This window comes from Elephantulus edwardii, unplaced genomic scaffold (assembly GCF_000299155.1).
Source record: "Elephantulus edwardii isolate Elephantulus edwardi_28Jun2011 unplaced genomic scaffold, EleEdw1.0 scaffold00028, whole genome shotgun sequence".
Taxonomy (NCBI): domain Eukaryota; kingdom Metazoa; phylum Chordata; class Mammalia; order Macroscelidea; family Macroscelididae; genus Elephantulus; species Elephantulus edwardii.
The window spans coordinates 13141743-13161836 of record NW_006399778.1 but is presented as its reverse complement, the minus strand read 5'-3'; the positions used below and the strand labels follow the sequence as shown (position 1 = coordinate 13161836).

Genomic DNA, 20094 nt, shown 5'->3' with positions numbered 1-20094 from the left:
CAAGCTTGGAAGCAGGAGTGGCATCTACTTCTGAAATAGCTTGCCTCCGGAAACCCTATGAACTTGGAGAAACGAAGAAAGTTCATAGGGTCACTCACTATGAGTTGCCTACAACTCGATGGCATTTAACTACAACAATAACATCTACCTCATTAGGCTGTGGGGTTTGTACAGACTAAATGCATTCATTCCTGCGTCCCTGCCATCAGCACATTTTTGATAATGTTCTGGATGCCAGCACTTCTTTGTGTGCTGAAGTGGTAAACAGAAAAATATACACATTTGCTCAACACTTGTTTGGGTCCCCTGGCCTCCTGACGAGCTGGGCCTTACGTGCTCAGAAATAGCTCATTCCCCAGTAACTGAAAAGAAATGGGGTTCTGGTCGAGGATCTCTGCTTTCTGGCTGGTTGCCAGCTCACTCCAACAAACTTTGTCCACAAGCCTCTCCTGGTTGTGAAGGGATAGTCCTTCTCAGCGGTGTCATTACAGCAAAGTAGGGACCAATGATAAAAATCTCTATGCCCCTAGAAGTGCTGTTTTCCACGACAGATATTTCAGATGCCCAAGATGAGGCTGGGCTGCACGAGCCTCATCAAGTCGTAGGAAGGGCAATGATTAAGATGAGTACAAGTACTGATGCTTGGGGTCAAACCCAGCAGATACTGGCTTGAGGGAGTCCTTGAGTGGTGCACATGGTTAAGTGCTGGACTACTAGTCAAAGGAGTGGTGGTTCTAACCCACCCAAGGGTGTCCCAGAAGAAAGGCCTGGTGACCCACTTGGGAAAAATCAGGCAAGAAAATAAACGGCAGTTCTCCTCCCAATACATGAGGTCACCATGAGCTGGAGGTGACGTGACTGCAGGAGCTTTTGTTTGCTTTAACACTGGTTTCCACAGTCTCTGCTGCTGTGTTAGACATTCAACGCTCAGTCAGCCCTCCCTGTAACAGTGCTCCCTGCACAAGGCTTCCACATCTCTGTAGGGTGCAACAGAGGTTGCCATGTGACCTGCACTAGACAGTGACATGTAGGCAGAAGGGCTGTGCCTCACTTCTGGAAGGATGTTTAAGGGTCAGCATAGGACCCGATATGTCGCTAGGCAGTCAGTCAGCCCTGAGATCAGCAATGCCCCAGATACTGGTTGCTCTGTCAACTAAGGACACAGAGTGAAGACCAGCCTAACACCCCCAACTGCTGCCATCAAAGTGACCCTGAATCACAGTCACCCTACATGACAGAGTTTCTCCACAGGATTTTGAAGGCTGTAAATCTTTATGGAAGCAGATGGGTTTGGTTTTCTCCCAAAGAGCAGCAGCTGGTGGGTTTGAACTGTCAACCTTCTGGTTCACAGCTGAGCATTTTAAACTCTGGGTCACAAGAGCTCTTTAATCACTTAGTATGTTTGTGACTATTATCATTCCTTTCATTATCACCGTAACTTCCTTCCAAGCAAAGGCTGTGGAGATAGATACCTTGGCCTTTAATTGCCATCGCTATTCAGTGCAATTAGGGAAGCTGGAGGTTAGTTGCTTTCCATAGAGTTCAAGGCTGGAGAAATAAATCAGCAGAAGAGAGGAAACCCTCAGCGAGATGAGTGACAGGGTGAGGGCCACCATGGGCTCGAGCATGGGAGCGATCATGAAGGTGACACGGCAAGGCTCTGACCTGTTGTTAATAGGGTTGCTACAGGTCCTAGTTGACTCGACAGCACCTAACAACTAGAGTGAACAAGAGGTACCTACAGCTGAACCAGGGCCTGCACTTGGCTCTGAATCAGCTGCATCTTGATTCGACGCACACAGCATAAGGCCTTGAAATCTGGGGAAGAGGTACTTGAGTCCAGTTCTGCCATTATCTTGTTGGGTAACATACCAAGACATGTGAATTTTTTGCGTCATACTTTTTTCACAGGTAAAATATAAATGCAGATTGACCCTTTGGCAGGGTGAGGATCATAATTAGGGAATATAACAGAGCCATGGTAATGTAATGTTTAAGTGCTCCAGTGAAAACTGAAAGACTGGCAGTTCAAACAAGGGCTTCCCTATGGGTCCTTCTGAGCGGACTCCTTGCATTTCTGCCTGAGATGTGCTGAATCACAATCAATATTTTAACGAGATCCCTGGTAAGCCTTATAGATCCGCTGGTGACCCACCCAGTTGCTCTGGAGAAGATATAGCAGTACTCTTCCATACAAATTGCAACTTAGGAAACTCTGTGGGACAGTTCTACTCTGCCACACAGGGTGGCTGGGAGTCAGTCTGAACTGACTGTGTGACATACAAAATCATAGAGGCCAAGGTCAACAGGAATTATAGATGATTGGCCATCTTGTTCTCCTCCTTCCGCACCTGTCTGCTGTCTTCAGGATGAAGTGTTACCTCTCCAGCATTCTTACTGTGACCTTGTCCCTGTTCACCTCTCCACCTTCCTCTCTTGTCACTTAACTTACACTCTACTTTCCAGAAATACTGGCTGCCTGCAGACACACTGATTTATGCCTCCATATCTCTGTTCCTTCTAAGACTGCCTCACCTTCCTTGGTCTGTTTAAACAGTCAGCTGATGTGATGTGTTCTTTAGTAAGCCTGCCTTGAGTTCCAAAGTTGGCAAAATGTTCCCCTTTTATGCTCTCTAACTCTCTGTACAGTGCCGTTATTAGGCACCATCAAGTTGGCACCGACTCATAGTGACCCTCGACAACAGAACAAACTCTGCCTGATGCTTCATTGTCTGCACAGTCTCTGCTGTGTTTGAGCCCATTATAGACTTTTCTCTCTTTCTCTCTCACTCTCATTGCTGCCAAGTAAGAAGTGATGCACAGCTGAACATTCAGTGGATTTTTGGAGGCTGTAAATTGCCTGGACAAAACAGCCCATTTCTCTCCCTCAGCTGCTTGTGGATTTGAACTGAGGGGCCCCACCTTTGGTTTAGCAGTGCAACTCCCCGGGGACTGCACCCCTGGGGCTCTCTAGACCAGTTGTTTTCATAGGTAGGCTGTGGATTCACTACATCAGGATCATGGTGGGGCTTGTGTACCTCTTTTCTACATTTCAATCTCTGGGCAGAAGAATCTGCATTTGTAAGAACTCCTTCAGGGTTTCTGCTGTATCCAATGTTTGAAAATCCCTAGATCAAACTTTCAGGGTATGGAGCAAGCCTTCCCCAGCCCTGGGCTTGGAGTTGGAAGGCACTCAGAATATGGAACAAAACCAAATTAATCTAAGAAGGATCAGATATGAACATCTTTCCAGGGTGATCCCTCACACTGGAGGGAATAGGATATGTATCTTAGAGAAATAAAACTATTTCACCAGTATATAGGCCAATAGCCATCAAGAGTAAAATTTCTGGAATATTAAAACAAATCTGAGATGTTAAAAAGTTGTAATTATTCTACAGATTTATAATTAACAATATAGACAAATTTCTGAGTTACTGCTACTGACATTTTTTAAATCAACTGCTTTCAGAATATTCTTACATTTATATCTGCATATCTATGAAAACTAATAGTCACTCACTTTAAGCTGAGTTCCAAAGAGAAGATTCATAGCCTAAAAGGGAAAAATGAAAAATATTCCCTTTTTAATTCTTGAAGGCTGTGTTATTCAAATGAATGAATGTCATTATATCCAACCACTTTCACAAAAGACTAGATGCATGATATATTCTGAGTTCTGTTATTTTACTTTGTATTATTAATGAAATGTTTATAAACATTTGCTTAGCTAAAGTTATTTCGTTAAGTCATTCTCTCCTAATATTCCCTGTCGGTACCAATCTATTTCTGTCTATATTAAGCCTGCAAAGAAATGTTCTTCATAATTGCCTTGTCCATAAAATGAATAGCTTTCTTAGTCATCATTAACTCCTGCAGCATTTTGCTCTTACAGTTAACTGAACTGTCTGACTGAACTGCAATGTCTAAAGTATGAGCAGAGATATTGACTCTGAGATCCATCTAGAAGGCTTCCTGTATTTGACAGTGAACCTGCGGAGAGCACCACCAACTCTGAAAGATAGCCTTGTTCCTACCACTGACTAGATATAGTGTGAGTGTGCATGCTCTGTGATGACTAGATCTGGCGTCATCAAAACAGGTTCCCGGATGCCAGAAATGACTGTGACAGAAATGACTTTTGACTGCAACCTTCCAAAGAGGTGGAAGACAAATCTAAGATTTGGGCCAAATAACAAGCTGAAGCCAAACATTCCCAATGAAAAGCAAGACACCTACACTGCCGATTTCACAGAGCCACAAATAACTAAATTTTACTCACTGCCATCTTATCTTTTAAGAGGTTGCTCCCTAACTTTATCAGCTCACTACCACCTTCTTTTTTATCACCTTCTCTTGATAGAGAGGGTGAGCTTATCTCCGGGGGTCTAGTGATACTTAGATACTAGTAAAAGCTTAGAGAACCCCATAAAATAATTATCTTTATTGCATTCTTCAGAATTAAAGGAGGGCACCTGGGACAGTCAGCCGTGACCCCAGGGATGCAGTAAGTGATGTTCCTAGTGGTTGACTCAGAAAGGTCTGGTTTGAGGTCTGGCTATGTCACCTCGGGTGAGTTGTGTCTTTCTGTTTCCTCATTTGCAAAATCCTCCAGTGAACTGCTATGAGAAATGATGTTAGGTGCCGGAATTTAGTAAATACTGAATAGTTAGTGTCAGCATTTATTGAATAAGCACTCAATAAAAGCTGTTGACATTATTGTTATAAGGAGACTAGCATCAGCCCCCAGCAGCATATTGGTTGAAGCTTAGGGAGAGTGTACTATGTACCAAGCAATTGATATGTATTAATTAGATTCATCCTCTCAACAACTCCATGAGGTAGACACTAGAGGTGAAGAAAGTAAGACATAGAAAGGCGAAGTCACAAAACAAGGTAGGAAGGTAGGAGCCATAGGGCTGAAATGAGACCTAAGGGAAGAAAATTGTCATGTCACAGCCCAGGACCATCTGTCGGAACAAATCACTTTGGAATACCAAGTGATAAGCTCACCTCTCAGAAACACAGAACCTTATTGTTGAAAAATAACTCCCCTACAACTCTGGGGACCTAGTGGTAAGAAGCTATGCTGTAATCCCAAAGGCACGGGGTTCAAATCCACCAGCTGCTCTGTGGGAGAAGGATGGACAATCTCCTCCCATGTGATTTACTGCCTCTAAAAACCTGCTGGAGGGTCAGCTAGGAGTCGATTCTGACTGGATAGCACACAGCACCACATTTCTTTTGAACCTCCAATTGTACATAGGAGCTTTGTTGGTGTAGTAGGTTACGTGTTGGGCTGCTGACCAGAAGACTGGCAGTTGGAATCCAGTGACCATTCCACAGGAGCAAGAGGAGGCAGTCTGCTCCTGTTAAGAAGTCCAGCCTCGGAAACCTGATGGAAGGCTGACAGGAGTCGAGAACAACTCGAAGGCAGTGAGTCTGGTCTTTCTGGTTAGCTGTTCGAGTAAAACACTGGTGCCCAGTGGTGGGAAGTGACATATCCCAAGGCTGCACATAGCTAACAGCAAGCAGTATGAAAACGAGAACCACGTTTACTGGCTGAATAAGAACTGTGCTTTCCTTGGCCTCAGAACCTTCTTGGAATTCCAAATAAGATCTAGGAAGTCTGTAAAATCTCTAAACTTGAATAACAATTATTCATGTCAAGCATTTTTTTTTATGTCAAGCATTTTTATGGGGAAAGTACCTACATATAATAATGATTGCAATTTTTAAAAAATCAAATAATTATATCTATTGACTATTTTGTGCTAAGCTTGCTTGAGGCAGTTCATATGTGTGAACCCATTTGAGCCTGACCGGAATTCTCTGAGGAGGATTAGGATCCCATTTTTCTAGCTGAGGTAAATGACATGCCCAAGCTCACATGGTTGGTAAGTGGCAGAGTTATGTGTGACAAAAACCTGGAGCTTTTGCTTTACATTTTTCCTGGTTCAGCATTGCTGTTGCGTGACATCTAGTTGGACCCAGCCCACAGTGACTCTCCAGTGGGTTTTCAGAGGCAGTTATTCACACGGTAGGAGACTGTCCACCTTTCTCTCATGGAGCAGCTTGGAACTTCGAACTCTGTACCTTTGGGTTGCCAGTGTGACTCCTTACCACTAGGCCACCGGAGCTTCCTGGTTTAGCATTAATTGGTTTTTATCAAAGCAAATCTTTCTTTTCCTTCTGCCAGCCAGGTTTCCAAACAATAATCAAAAGGTTTCTTCATTTCAAAGCACGTAAGATTACAAATTTCCAATACATCCAAAGAACTTGGGCAGTCCTTGCGTTTATGGTCCTTGGCTTGGATTCAGGTATTTCTTTACTGACACAGCTCTGGGAGCCAAAACAAGTCTGTTTTCAAGTCATTAACAGACCAAGTTTCCTCCTATCTCAAGGAAACACCTCTCCCTTTGTCCAACAAATCCTGGCCGGAGGGCAGTCGTGGCTCTGAGCATGCTTCAGAGCTCAGTCCCAGCTGGGCTGAGTCGGCATGATCTGGTTGCTCACAGAAAGCCGCTGCGGCTGAACAAAAACCAGGAGACGTGCCTGGTGCAAGAAGACCACAATTAGGCTGTGACTGTGACTGATTTATTGCTCTTGGGTTAGATCCTGTGTGAGGCGTTCTAGAGATACTCCTCTCTAGCTAAGCTATCAGTGTAATTCCCCTTACACACTCCTTACTAAACATAGATAGCAAAACTGCTAGGTACAGGAGCATGCTACAGGGGGAAGGGGAGGAGTTGCATCCACTAAGCATTTGCTACGTGCCAACCATGGGCCAAGCATTTTCTAATACTATCAAATGCATTTTTCACAATGACCCTGGGTGATGGTGTCCTGATTCCACTTTGGAGATGAGGATATCATGGTTTAGAGAAGGGTAACCACCTGTCTCAGACCAAAAAGTAGACGTGTGTCAGAAGTGGGATGTGAGCCCAGGTCTGTTTGGCTCCATGGGCTCAATATGGCCAGTGTATCACAGGGCTCGGATCAGGGTAGAGTTATGCATCAGGGTCGGGTCATGGATCAGGGTAGGGCCAGGGATGCTAAAATTGCATATTCACAGCCCTTAGCAATTATGATGTCAATTCCTTTTTCTTACAAATGAGGAAACTAAGGACCAGAGCAGGGAAGTGACTCAATGCACAAAGTGACTCATAGCACAGTGAGTCAGGGCTACAGATGGGCCTTTTCACTCTTTGTCCAATGAATGCTGCTCCTACCTCACAACCCCTCTTTTTAATCAGGGGAGGGGAGACACTCTTATCTGAAAATTGTATTCAGGCAGAAGCCCTCAATTGCTGACAGGGGTGACTGGAGTCACAGGGCTTTCTTACTCAGATTCCTCTTCTTTGGTTTCCTTCAGGCTCTCGAGGAAGGTCTCTTCAAGGATATCCAGCTCCTCCAAGGGCACCTGGAGCAGGGAGGTCATGTGGCAAACAAGCACCCTGGCCCGGGCATCATAGTGCCCTCAAGAGAGAAAGAACACAGGCAAGCAGTCAGTTTAGGTTTTAAGCACCAACTTGCTCACAGTAGAGTAATTTATAAAACCCAAACACTAGAAATGTCCTACACGTACAACCCCATCAGAAACCATCTGTTACAGAATTGCACAGCAAAAAAATCTTTTATGGATGGGATACCACAAAACTATGAAAAAGGACGGTATTCAAAAGCAGGATGATATGTTCTACCAAATTAACAAAGGTAAGGTTTTTTCAATCCTCAAACTGAAAAAAAAAAAGTGATAAAATATAGGCACTCAAAGAGTTCTCTGTGGAGAGTCTAAATAGTTTTGGAGGGGAATTTGATAACATATATAAAAACTTTAAAAATGTGAATACTTATTATTCTCTCAGGAAGTAGATATCAGAATTCTAAGCTTAAGAAAACAATTCTAAAAGGTAGAAAATAGTTAATAAATACAGTATTGATAACTTTTAGAGCATGAAATTGGAAACAACCTGGAGGTCCAATAACAAGGAATTAGTTAAGTATTCTGGGAACTCTACAAACTCTCTAAACTCTATAAATGTACAGAAATGATGTTATAGAACAGAGTTCAGGTCTTTTGTGCAAAAGTTACTCTCAGTCGTAATCGACTTGATGACACTTAATGAAATTGCTAAATGAAACTAGTGCTGTTTATATCTGAAGGAACACTCTTCCACTTGGTACATCACTCTTTGTCAATATGTAGTATGAAGTAACCTAGGTTGCTGTGATGCTGAACCTTGTACCACTGAAGTATCAAATATCAGAATGGTTTCCCCATGTGGACAGTTTTTGGTGGAGCTCCCAGCTGTAAAACAGGTTTGGAGGCAGGAGTGGCATCAACTTCCTAAACCACATGCCTCTGGAAACTCTATGAACTTGGAACTGATGATAGTTATGGGAAGGCATTAAGTCTTCTGTTCATAGAGTCGCTCTGCATCGCGCTTGACTTGATGGCAATCAACAACACAACACAACACAACAAGAACAATATATGGTACCTGTGCAATACTATAGATCCAGGAAAAGTGATTTCTCCAAAAAGTTTGTGATAATGGAAAATAAAAAGCCTATGTGATCACAACATTTTTAAATGGATAGAAAAAAAAAAATAACATGACAGGCCATAAGATCCCAACTAAGAAATAAAAAATCGCTGCCTAGGACATTAAATTAATGATAGATGAAAATTAAAAGATAGATGTTAAAATAGTATTTTTTCTCTTTTCAAAATGATTCGTAATGACTCTGGATTTTATAATTGGAAAAAGCAGTTTATACAAATTTAAACCAAAGTGGTCAGTCCAAATTCTTATAGCCCCAAAGCTCTTAAGAATAAGGTTAGTTTGGCAGTTTATTTAAAAGTTAGAACTACTGGGGGTGGATAGAGAAAAAAAAATGAAAATTAAATGAATGAATGGAAATCCAAAATCTCTGTAAATGTTCATGAAAATAAAATACAATTTTAAAAAAAAAGTCAGAACTACTCTATGTTGCAGCAACACCAATCCCCAGTGTCTACCCAGAACTGAAGGTAAGAACGCAAAGAGAAACCTACAAGCCAATGTTCACCACAGCACTTATTACAACAGCCTAAAGGTAGAAACAGCTGAAACGGTCCACCACTAGATCAATGGAAAAAGAAAAGGTATGCTGCTGTTAGGTGCCGTCAAGTTGAGCACAATTCACAGTGACACTATATAAAACAGACGTGAGCCCTGTCCTATCCTGTGCCATCCTCATCATCTCTGACACCCTTGAGCCCAGGCTGCAGTCACTGTGTCGATCCATCTCGCTGGGGCTCTTCCTCATTTTTGCTGGCCCTCCATCTTTCCAAGTTCCATTCCAAAGAATAACCTCACTTATCAACATGCCTAAAGTATATGAGATGAAGCTTTGTCATCTTTGGCTCCGAGGAGCACTCTGGCTGCACTTTTTCCAAGATATCTCTGTTCTTCTGGCAGATTTTAAGTACACTTCTCCAACACTACAACTCAAAGAAATTCTTCTGCCATCTATACTCATTGTCCAATTCTCTGATGTATAGTGAGTGAGTGAAAAGATCATAGCCTGAATTAGGCACACCTTAGTCTTCAAGCTGACATCACTACTCTTCAGTATTTTGGAGAGCTCTCCTGATTTCACGGCTGCTGGTACCAAGGGTGTTGATTCTCGAAGCAAGCAAGATGAAATAATTGACAACTTCAATTCCTTCTCCATCTATCTGGATTGGATGTTGCCTATTAGCCAGTTCTATGTACTTTTGCTTTCTGGATGCTGAGATGTAATTCATTCCAAAGGATACATATTATCGTTCTTGATCTTCTGCAGAAAGTGTTTCAAGTCATCCCCAGTTTTAGCAAGCAAGGCTGTGTCATCTGCAAAATGCAGGTTGTTGATGAATTTTCCTCTGATCCTGATGCCACATTCCTCTTCTTAAAAGTCCAGGTTCAGGAATTATTTGCACAGTATACATATTGAATAGGTATGAAGAAAGGATACATCCCTTCCTGATTTTAAACCATGGAATATTCCCTTGCTCTGTGTGGACAATAGTTTCTTGATCTAGGTTTAGATTTTTCATAAGCACCATTAAGTGCTCTGGGATTCACATTTTTCTCAGTGTTAGCCATAAAAGGTAAACACACAGGGACATCATAGAAAGAAACAATGCATGCCACTGGGAATATTATATTGAACAATATCAGTCGCAAAAGAACAAAAAATGTATTATCTCATTTACATGGAACAATACACAGAAACCCAAAATTACCAGTGATTACCACAACAACAAGGGGTAAACAATAGAATGGAGAAAGGGAAACTAGTTTTTACTGAGGGGAATTGAGTTTATGCTAATGGTAGTGGCATAATTTAGAAAGCGACAGTGAGAATGATTCTATGATTTGCAGAATATAATCAATGCTACCAAATTATGTGTGCAGAAATAATATGCTTTATTATGTATATTTTTACCACAATACAAAAGAAAAGACAAGGAGACCTGGTGGCCCAGGGGAAAGGAGGTGTGCTGCTAACCCAAAGGCACATAATTTTAATTGACTGGCTGCTTCGTGAGGGAATGATGGGCTGTCTCCTGCGTGATTTTACAGCCTCTGAGAACCCACTGGAAGGTGGGCTTTGAGACAGTTCTGACTCAGTGGCACGCAACAGCAACATCTGGCAAGTGAGGAATGGGGGAGCTCCGGTGGCACAGTCTGTAGCGAGCTGTGATACTAAAGTAAAGGCTGCATGTATCTGGCAGTTCACATCTGCCAGCTGCTCTCCTGAAGTCTCTTTGTTAAGATGCACATCCTTGGAATCCGACAGAGGGTTGCTGTGAGTTGGAAACAACTTGACAACAACGCATTTTGAGGTATGTGAAAGGGTATCTGTCTTCAGGTAGCACACAACGGACAGGATCTGAGCTCCATACTGTACTGTTCTTCCATGACTCCAGTTCTACTACCAGCCTGAGCCATTCAAGAAACCACAGAGAAGCCAGACACGGAGCCTCTGAGCTCTCTGTGCCTCTTCATGGGTGTGCCACCCAAGGGACAGACCCTTTCCCCTCAACCCTCACATCTGGTGTCACCACATCTGTTCCATCCCCCTCACTATTGTCTCCTAGGCATCTCTGGTGCTTCTCTCCATGACCATAGCACTTGTCTGAACCTCTTAGCACCTCTTCAGTACTGTGCCGAGCTCTGTGTCGGGGCCTCTTCCTGTCACATCGCTCTCTGCAGAGCCCAGTCCATGCCTCTCTCTTAGCCTTCATTTCTTGTCTCACTCCCTCCTTAACACCCCTCCTTGGTCTTGGACACAAGCTAGAGCAGGGGATGCATGATGACTGATAGATTCCAGTGCAACAGTCTGGGAGGGGGAAAAGCAAGCACCTATTGGCCTGCTTCACCCCTCTGGTCACTTTTCCCTCCAGATGTCAAATGGCTCCTATATTGGGATCTGGGGCTCCAGAGACTTTCTTCTTTGCACAGGGACAATGGAGGTTTGAAACTTGTCACAACTGGAACCAAATCCAAACCCTACTGTAACTGACAAGGCTTGCACCAACTCCCTGACCTCACCTCCATTCATGTTCCTAAGGCTTTCGGGGTGTTTGTGCTCACTGGTCCACTCTGGGATGCTCTCACCTCAGGTCTTCAAATGGCTGGCTCCTCACATTCAAATCTCTGCTCCAAAGTCTCCTGGCCAGGTCTTCCTGATCACCAAGTAAAAGTCTTCTCTGCACCCCTGTCATGTTATCCTTTCTCCCTTACAGAACTCATTAATCTCCCCATCATACTTATTTACCTACTTCCCTGAAATAGAAACCTTGTAACTACTTGCTGTTGATTTTGACTCTTGGTGGCCCTATGTGTGTCAGAGTACAACTGGTTTTCAATAAATGAACTAGCCTTTTTTCCAAGGATCTTCTAGGAGGGACTAGAACCTCTAACCTTCTGGTCAGGAGCCAAGCATTTATGGATGTAATAATTTTAATTGTTTTATCTCAGTTCTTAGAATAGTACCTGGCATAAAAAAATATGCTCAATGAAAAATGATCAATAAGTGCCCGATTAACGACTTGATCGATCAGAGGAAGAATTGTATGTGTGTATCTAGCCCTTGGGCAAATGGTTTGTCCTCTCTCAGCCTCACTCACCTCAGATGGAAAGTGGGAAAAACGATGGTCTCCTATGAAGCCGCTGTGAGGCAACAGTTAAACAGTTCACAGGAGGTTTCTTGACTCCATATTGAATGATAAAGAACTAAACATCTCTGTTGGCAGTCCATAACATTGGGCTATGGTATTATACTGAAGTAGTAGTTAATACTAGGAATATATTCCAAGAAAATTAGAACCAAGACAAAAACAAGAGATCTGTACACCAATGTTCATAGCAGCATTATTCACCATCGCATGAACATGGAAACAGCTCAAATGTCCTACCATAACTGAATGGATTGAGAAATTGTGGCACATTCCCACAATGGACTACTACACTGAGGCTCCTGTGTGAAGCATTTGGATTCTGGAGGGTAGGTTCTCTTGTTTTAGTTGAAAGTTGGGTGTAAACTGGTTGTTTTTTCTTTTGTTCACAATCCTGCGTGAGCTGACTGGATTTACTGCATTTAACAAAAAATCAGCTGTGGGCTGGAAGTTTCTTGTTTAAGTCAATCAGGACCTGGTGGGAGGGCCTTTGTATTTAAAAGTTGGGTGGGCCTGAGGGCCACTCTTCTAAGTGGTAAAGTATTGATCTGTCAGTTTGCTGTACTGAGGTAACTTGAGGTTGCTGTGATGCTGAACACTGTGCCACTGGTGTGTCAAATGCAATAATGATTACCCATGGTGGACAATATTTGGTAAAGCTTTCAGATTAAGACAGGGTTGGAAGTAAGGTTGGCATCCACTTTCTAAACAACATGGCTTTGGAAACCGTATGAACATTAAAGAAATGACAACAGTCATTAACAGGGTTCAGATTTTTTGTTCTTAGGGTCACTATGAGTCATGTTCAATTTGACAGTACTTAAAAACAACAACATACCTTGGGAGGGATTGGAGAGCATTATGCTGAGTGAACTCAGTATTATAAAAACAAATATTGCATAAGACCATTCTTGTCAAACTAGAAGGATAACTAGTAGAATATGTATGGGGAACCAAAGGGGAAAGGGAGGGAGCAGAGGGGCGAGGATGGGTAGGGGTGAAATCACACTTGCACAATTTGATGTGCAGAAGGAAGGATTAAAGAAAATTGGAAAGATCCAGTAGGGACTTGAAAAGACAGGGTAATAATGGTGGGCATAGTCCAATGGTGATTCTTTTTATAAAACAGAATGATATGAAACACAATGTGAATGAAAAATACTATAAAACAATGCATACAAAGATTGGAGAAGAGTATTGAATATACCATAGACTGTTAAGAAAAGAACAGGTTCTTCCTAGAGAGGGTTAAAGCAGGTTGCTCCTTGGAGGCAAGGATTCTGAAGTTTCGTCTGACACACTTTGGACATGTTGCAAGGAGGGAGCAGTCCTTGGAGAGAGACATCATTCTTGGGAGGGTGAAGGGACAGCACAGGAGAGGAAGACCCTCTATGAGGTGGATTGATTCAGTGACTGGGGTAATTAGGGTGGATGTGTGTCAGAGACAGTAAGGTTGGTACAGGATAGAGCAGGGTTTAGGGCTATTATATATAGGGTCGCTATGAGTCGCAAGTGACTCGACAGCACATAACAACAAATATATTTATCTATATCTATAGCCTAGAAGCAGGAGCGACATTCACTTCTGAAATGGCTTGCCTCTGGAAACTCTATGTACGAACAGTGCTCTGGTCTTTTGTTCATAGGGTCACTAGGAGTCGTCTATGACTCGACGGCACCTAACAACAACAACAACAACAACATACCTACCTCTGTATATCTAATCTATCTCTCTCTATCTAATCTATCTCTCCATCTATCAATCATCTATCTATCTATCTATCTATCTATCTATCTATCTATCTATCTATCTATCTATCTATCTATCTATCTATCTTAGTGGACCTTGAAGTGGAGGGGTTCAATTTCTGTGAAGGACTTCACTTCCCTCTAAATCTTGTCCTCCAGTGAGCCCTGCTCTCCTCTCAGGGGCTGCCAGCATTTTCCCAGCTGCCCTGGGCTGCCTCCTACATGAAAAATTGTCTACGTGCTGGGGAGCAGCGTCTTGGGTTACTAGGTCAATTCAAACTCCACGAATAAAGGAGTTCTCTGCTCCCTCCTGGGATCACAGACTATTGAACTCAGGTGATAATCGGCTGTGGAAATCAACCCGGTCTTGGTTGTGGTGATTAATGGGCGGTGACTCTAATTAGTTGCTAATGTGTTCAACACGGGGTCAAGGGTGCAGTGATTCAGCACATGAAATACAAGTCGTCAGGTGCACGTGTTTCTCAGGCATGGGATTCCGTGACATCAGTCTGGTGCAGGGTCATTTCAATGACCCTGGTGTCTGGTCTGCAAGCCTTGGAATTATTGTTCTTTATTAAGAAAAGCAGTGGGTGATGGGGAAGGAGTTGCCCAGTAGACTAGAGTTCTCTGACTTGGGCTTTAGTGTCAACTTGTCAAGCAGCCAGTTCACTCTGTGAGGGTCTGTGTATTGTGTTTTGCTAAAGGCAGGGCAACCTATGCCTGGCTCAGCCCCAAAGTCCAAGCATCTTTTAATTTTTACATTTCCTCAACCCTGCCATCCAACCTATCAGCAACCCCTAACTGTTCCACCTCCAAAATCATCCTGAGTCTTTCTACTTCATGCAGGCCACATCCACTGCCTCCGCCACTATCCAACCACCAGCCATCCTATGGGTTTGCCCCACACTCTCATACAGCAACCAAAGATTCTTAAATCTGAAATCCAATTACAGTCTCTCTCCTGCTTAAAACTCTTCAATGAGCTCCTTAAAGCACTTACAACAGCCCTAAAACCTGCTCGATCCTGAGCCAATCTTATTGTCTCTGACACACTACCCCCATTACCCCAATCACTGAATCAATCCATTTCATGGAGGGTCTTCCTCTCCTGCGCTGTCCCTTCCCAAGCATGACGTCCCTCTCCAAGGACTGGTCCCATCTTGCCACCTGTCCAAAGTATGTCAAATGACCTCCTTAAAGAAACTATCATCCTTCTGGATTAATCACTCCAAGCCACCTTGTCCCCATTATCCTGATCCATCCCACCGCAGTATCTGAGTATTGTCTGGCTCTCCCCAGTAGAACACCAGTCCCACAAAGACAGTCTTTTACGTGGTTCCTTGTTGTCTCTTAGATAGTCCCAGGCAAACAGCAGGTCCACCTTAAGCTCTCTTGGCTCATTAACTGACTGAAGTGGTCTCTGACTGCTGTGCCCACCCTTCTCCCACCAAGGTGTACTCTCTTTTCCAGTCCTCCCTAAGTCCCACTCCTATGAGCGACACTGGGAAGGACCGAGTTGACTGGTTAAGGCATCTGTCCTTCTCTTGGCTGGGATCATCCCTCATGATGCTGTGAGTTTAATGTCAAAGTTTTGACAATGTTTTGATCATCACTCAGCTCCTGCCTTGAATGTCACTTCCTCCTGGAATCCTTCCCTGATCATATTCCATTGCTCTCTGTTCCCTTAAACCAAATCCAAGCCAGTTACTGTGGAGTCAATTCCAATTCATGGCAGCCCCGTGGGCTGAAAGTAGACCTGTGCTCCAAAGTGTTCCAGGATGTGACCTTTCAGAAGTAGATCACCACACCGGGCTCTCCTCAGGGGCCTCTTGCTGGCTTCCGACCACCAGCTTCCAGTTAGCAGTGAACTGTTAATCCATTTGCACTACCAGGGACTTTTCTATTCTCTCTCTCTCTATTTTCTAATCGCCTTTTAAAGCTAATTTAAAACAATTCACCTTTTGCTTATAATTCACCTACTTGTTTATTGTCCATCTCCCCTTATAGAACATAAGCTCCAAATGCACTGTGTGTCTCCAGAACTTGTGCCGGAAGCAATGCAGATACTGATGGTGTTTGCATGAATGGATGGCATATCTGTATGTATGAATATTAGTATGAATATAACAGTTAATAGACTGCTCTTATCTCAACTGCAAAATAAAAAAGGATGATTATTCTGAGAACTGAATCCCCTTTCAGCAGAAATGTCCTATGATTCATATTCATACTGGAAGTTTCATTTATCTCCCGCTGATTCTAGATGAGATTTAGTGCCACACTCTCTACACTTGTTGATCTACTGAATTCTCACACCTGCTCCAGGATCTAGACTCTACTGAAGAGAAAATAGGGGCAGAGAGCCCTGAGGTCACTGGCCCCAGCCACCTAACTGGCGAGTAGTGAAGCGGGCAGCTTGGCTTGACCACCACCCCATCATAAAGGACCCAAGGTCATGGGACAGTGGAGCTTTGTCCTCTGAGTAAGAGACACAATGCCCACTGCTTCCGCTTCGTCTTTCCCCCGAGGCCTCTCTCTGAATCACCATCAATCCTTGATATTTCCTGGACTGTCTGGCCACAATGGTAGGAGCTCAGCACTTTGGAAACCCATCTGAAGATTGAGGCAGGAGGACTGGGTCTCTTGAAGTCCTTTTCAGCTCAGAAATAAAAAAGACAACCACAACCTCAGGGTCTCTGCTGGTCCTCACAGGAAGGGACTTGAAAAAGTCCAAGGTCAAATGCACTTGACATAACACACAGCTGCTGCCTGCACCACCACCTTCTGCCCAGAGACAGGCTCAAGATCTTTGTGTGCTTACCTGCCCCCTGCACATGCTGAGGTGGTTCTTGGGACCGAACTGGGGTGGTGACTGTCATTCTTTAGTAAGCATAACGGTTAAATGGGGAGTCAGTAAGAATTCAGATTCCCTGGCTCTGCATTAGGGATTCTGATTCATGAGGTCCAAGTTCGGCTCAGCAATGTGTATTTTTAACAAGCACTGGCGGTTCCACACTCTGAGAAATCCCTGCAAATAGCAGCACTCCTCTAGGTCTGAGACGGTTGTGGTGTTTGAGCCTGGAGGCAAGGCCATGACCAGGACATCCACGTTCTGTTGGAAAGGGAAACCAGCATCCTGGCACCCCAACTGTGTGTCTGGCATCACATACAGAGCTGTGCACTGTATTTTCCAACCCTCCCTCCCTGAGGGGGTGCCAGGTACAAATAGACTATTTTGAAAATAGGGCAGGACAGGTGCAGAGTGTGGTGGAGCTTTGATTATATTCCAGACTCTCAGATGCCAACATTTCTTGTCATATCACTGGGCATATCTTTACCTCCTCTTTAACAATCCCATGTGGTCAACTGTTACTATCTCCTATCTTTTGTGTACCTGGGTATGTGGGGAACACAGACCATTCCAGGGACTGCTCTGGACTACAGGCCACAGCACGCACAAAGGTGACTCTTCATCGCAAACTTTTTTTTTGTTGTTGGGGTTTTTTTTGGGGGGGGGTGGAAACTCAGCTCTGCCACCAGGGGTCAGGCATGCACTGGCCTCCCCAGAACTGTCAGGTAAGTCTGGTGCCCATCCCAGACACACAATCACATACTACAGAGGTTGGTAGAACCCTGGGAACTCAAATGATCTCCTTAACTCAAGAAGAACACGGAGGACACCCAATGGGCTGATGACAAAGCCAGGCCAGAACTCACACGCCTGGGCTCCTTTCCACACCATGGAGACTAGAGAAGTGCATGCATTTGGCACTCTCCAGCAAAGTTCTGTGCACAGAAGGACCAACAGTAGCCCTGGACTTTGTGCTAAATGCCAGCAGAATCGAAGGCCTGGTGCTAATAACTGCCCCCTCCTCAAATTTTCAAAGGTCCTTCCCCACAGAGTGGGCAGTACAGCTTCTAGTTGCGAGGTACTGAACTTGCCTCTGGGCTCAGAAGAACAGAACGGGACAGTCACAGAAGGCTTGGACTTAACTGCCTGCTGAGACTGTCACAGAGTCCAGATTTAGGAAGGAGATCCTGGTCTTCTCCTTCCCTCTGGGGACTGCCCTCCAGACCAAAGCAAGGGAGCTCAGAGTAGAACCTTCAGCATCTGTTGTCCCAAAGACCTGGCTCTGGGATTTCATCTGATTACCAACTAGATGAATGGCTTCAGGCAAGTTTCTTAATTTCTCTGGGCCTCACTTTTCTTGTATATTAAATGGGGCCAAGAATGACTTCCCATCGCACTTTTGTCAGAATGAAGGAAACTATGACGAGCCTGGCCAGACCTGAGACACAATAAGTCATCATCAACAACAACAACAATAATAATAATAATAATAATAGTGTTAGAGTGAACTGTCACATTGTCTCAATTTCTCTCTAGTTAGCAAGGCTAAGAACCTGTGCTTGGAGCCTGAGTGGCTGGGCAGGGCTGAGAGCAGCTCTGACATGTCTGGGAAGATATCCTTTCTCCCTCCTCTCCTCAGGGTCTCAGGACACAACTCTCACGCCACACTAAGACACTGGCCACTGCCCTATCAACTTCCTAATTACACACTTTCTCCTAGAATGTGTATTGTTCATCCCTGTTTTTTATTTATTTTTTTACATTTTTTTTTACATTTTTTAATTATTATTAAATTTTATTAGTTTTAATGAACATTTACAGAGCTATCCCTGTTTTCAAGATCAGTGAAGCACTGCGCTGCCAACCAAAATCTGAGGTTTGAATCCACCAACTGTCCTATGGGAGAAACACAAGAGGCTGCCTGTTTCTGGAAAGATTTACAACCTTGAGAAAGTTCTAGGGAGCTCTGGTGGTCCACAGGTAAGGAGTTGTGCTGCCAACACGAAGGCGTGGTTCAAATCCATCAGTTGTTCTGTGGGAGAAAGATGGGAACTCTCCAGCATGATTTACAGCCATTGAAAACCCACTGGAGAGTCAGCTACAAGCCAGTCAGTCCCAACTCCACAGCGCATAACCACCAAACAGTATAGAGGGCAAGTCTACTCTGTCTCACAGTGCTGCTATCACTTGGAATCGACTGAATAGCGGTATGTTTAGATTTGATTTTGATACCTGTTTTCACCCTGATTGTCCCTTCATAAAAGAAAGATACCTGTCTGCTCAGGACCTCCACTCTACGATGGGGGCACGTGAGAGGCACGGGGTGGGGGTTCAAGATAGGCTCTCTCATGAAGTATCAGCTTTCTTCAGATTGTTTTATGTGTGATTCCTGCCTTTCCCCTTTATGGTTTATTTGAGGGACACAGTCAAGGTCAGTGCTGCTTTTCAGGACCAGCAATCACCAGAGCAGAGGCAGAGGGGACGCTGCTTCTCCTGAGCACTTCCTCAAACTCCACTCCTGGGGCACGGGCACAATGGCCTCCCCTTAAACACCCCCACCACATGCTACCTCCACCTTCTGTTTTGGCCTCGTCAAACCCTCTTTTTTTTAAAAAATTTATTTTTAATTTATTATTTTGTGTGTGTGTACCATCAAATCAGATCTGACTGGTACAGGAGGAGAGTGCCCCTCCTTCAACAGCAGAGCATCTGGTGGATTTGAACTGCATACCTCTGGGATTGCAGTGCAGCTTCTTGCCACTAGGCCACCAGAGCGCCCTTGTAAAATCCTCTTCAAGGCAGGACATGAGTGACAGGAAGATAGGAACTGGATTGTAATTTATCCCTCTGTGGGACGCACAACCGTGGTTAAGAGAGGACTCTGGAGCCATGTGGCCTGGGCTTGAATCATGGCGTCACCATCTGTGTGACCTAGGGCAGGCCCTTTCATCTCTTTGTATCCCAGCTTTCTCTTTTGTAAATGGAGACAAGAGCACCAACCTCCTAGGGTCACTACGGGGTCTATGGGAAGTGATATCCATAAAGCACTTTGCCAGGTACCCAGCAGGTGTTCAACAAGCAACAGCTCTGCTCAGAATTATTCACAGTGCCCAGTATAGAACCTGGTGCACGCGCACACACAGACTCAGTCCTTATCCACTCAGTCTACAAATACTCTGGAGTCCAGAACCAAGGCTGCATAGTGGAGTGGACCTGGAGGGAGGGACTGTAAAACAATGAAAGAATTTTTCTTCTTCTTTTCAAAGAGAATAGTGTACTG

General features: G+C 44.1%; 1 protein-coding gene across 1 annotated transcript in view; it reads right to left on the bottom strand.

Moving 5' to 3' along the window:
- The window catches only part of TMCO4 (transmembrane and coiled-coil domains 4), a 146474-nt gene that overhangs the window by 91286 nt on the left and 35094 nt on the right, over nt 1-20094 (bottom strand). The window contains exon 5 of the mRNA XM_006883582.1: nt 7347-7479. Within this exon, the coding sequence (XP_006883644.1) occupies nt 7347-7479 (133 nt within the window). The remainder of the gene's footprint in view (nt 1-7346; nt 7480-20094) is intronic.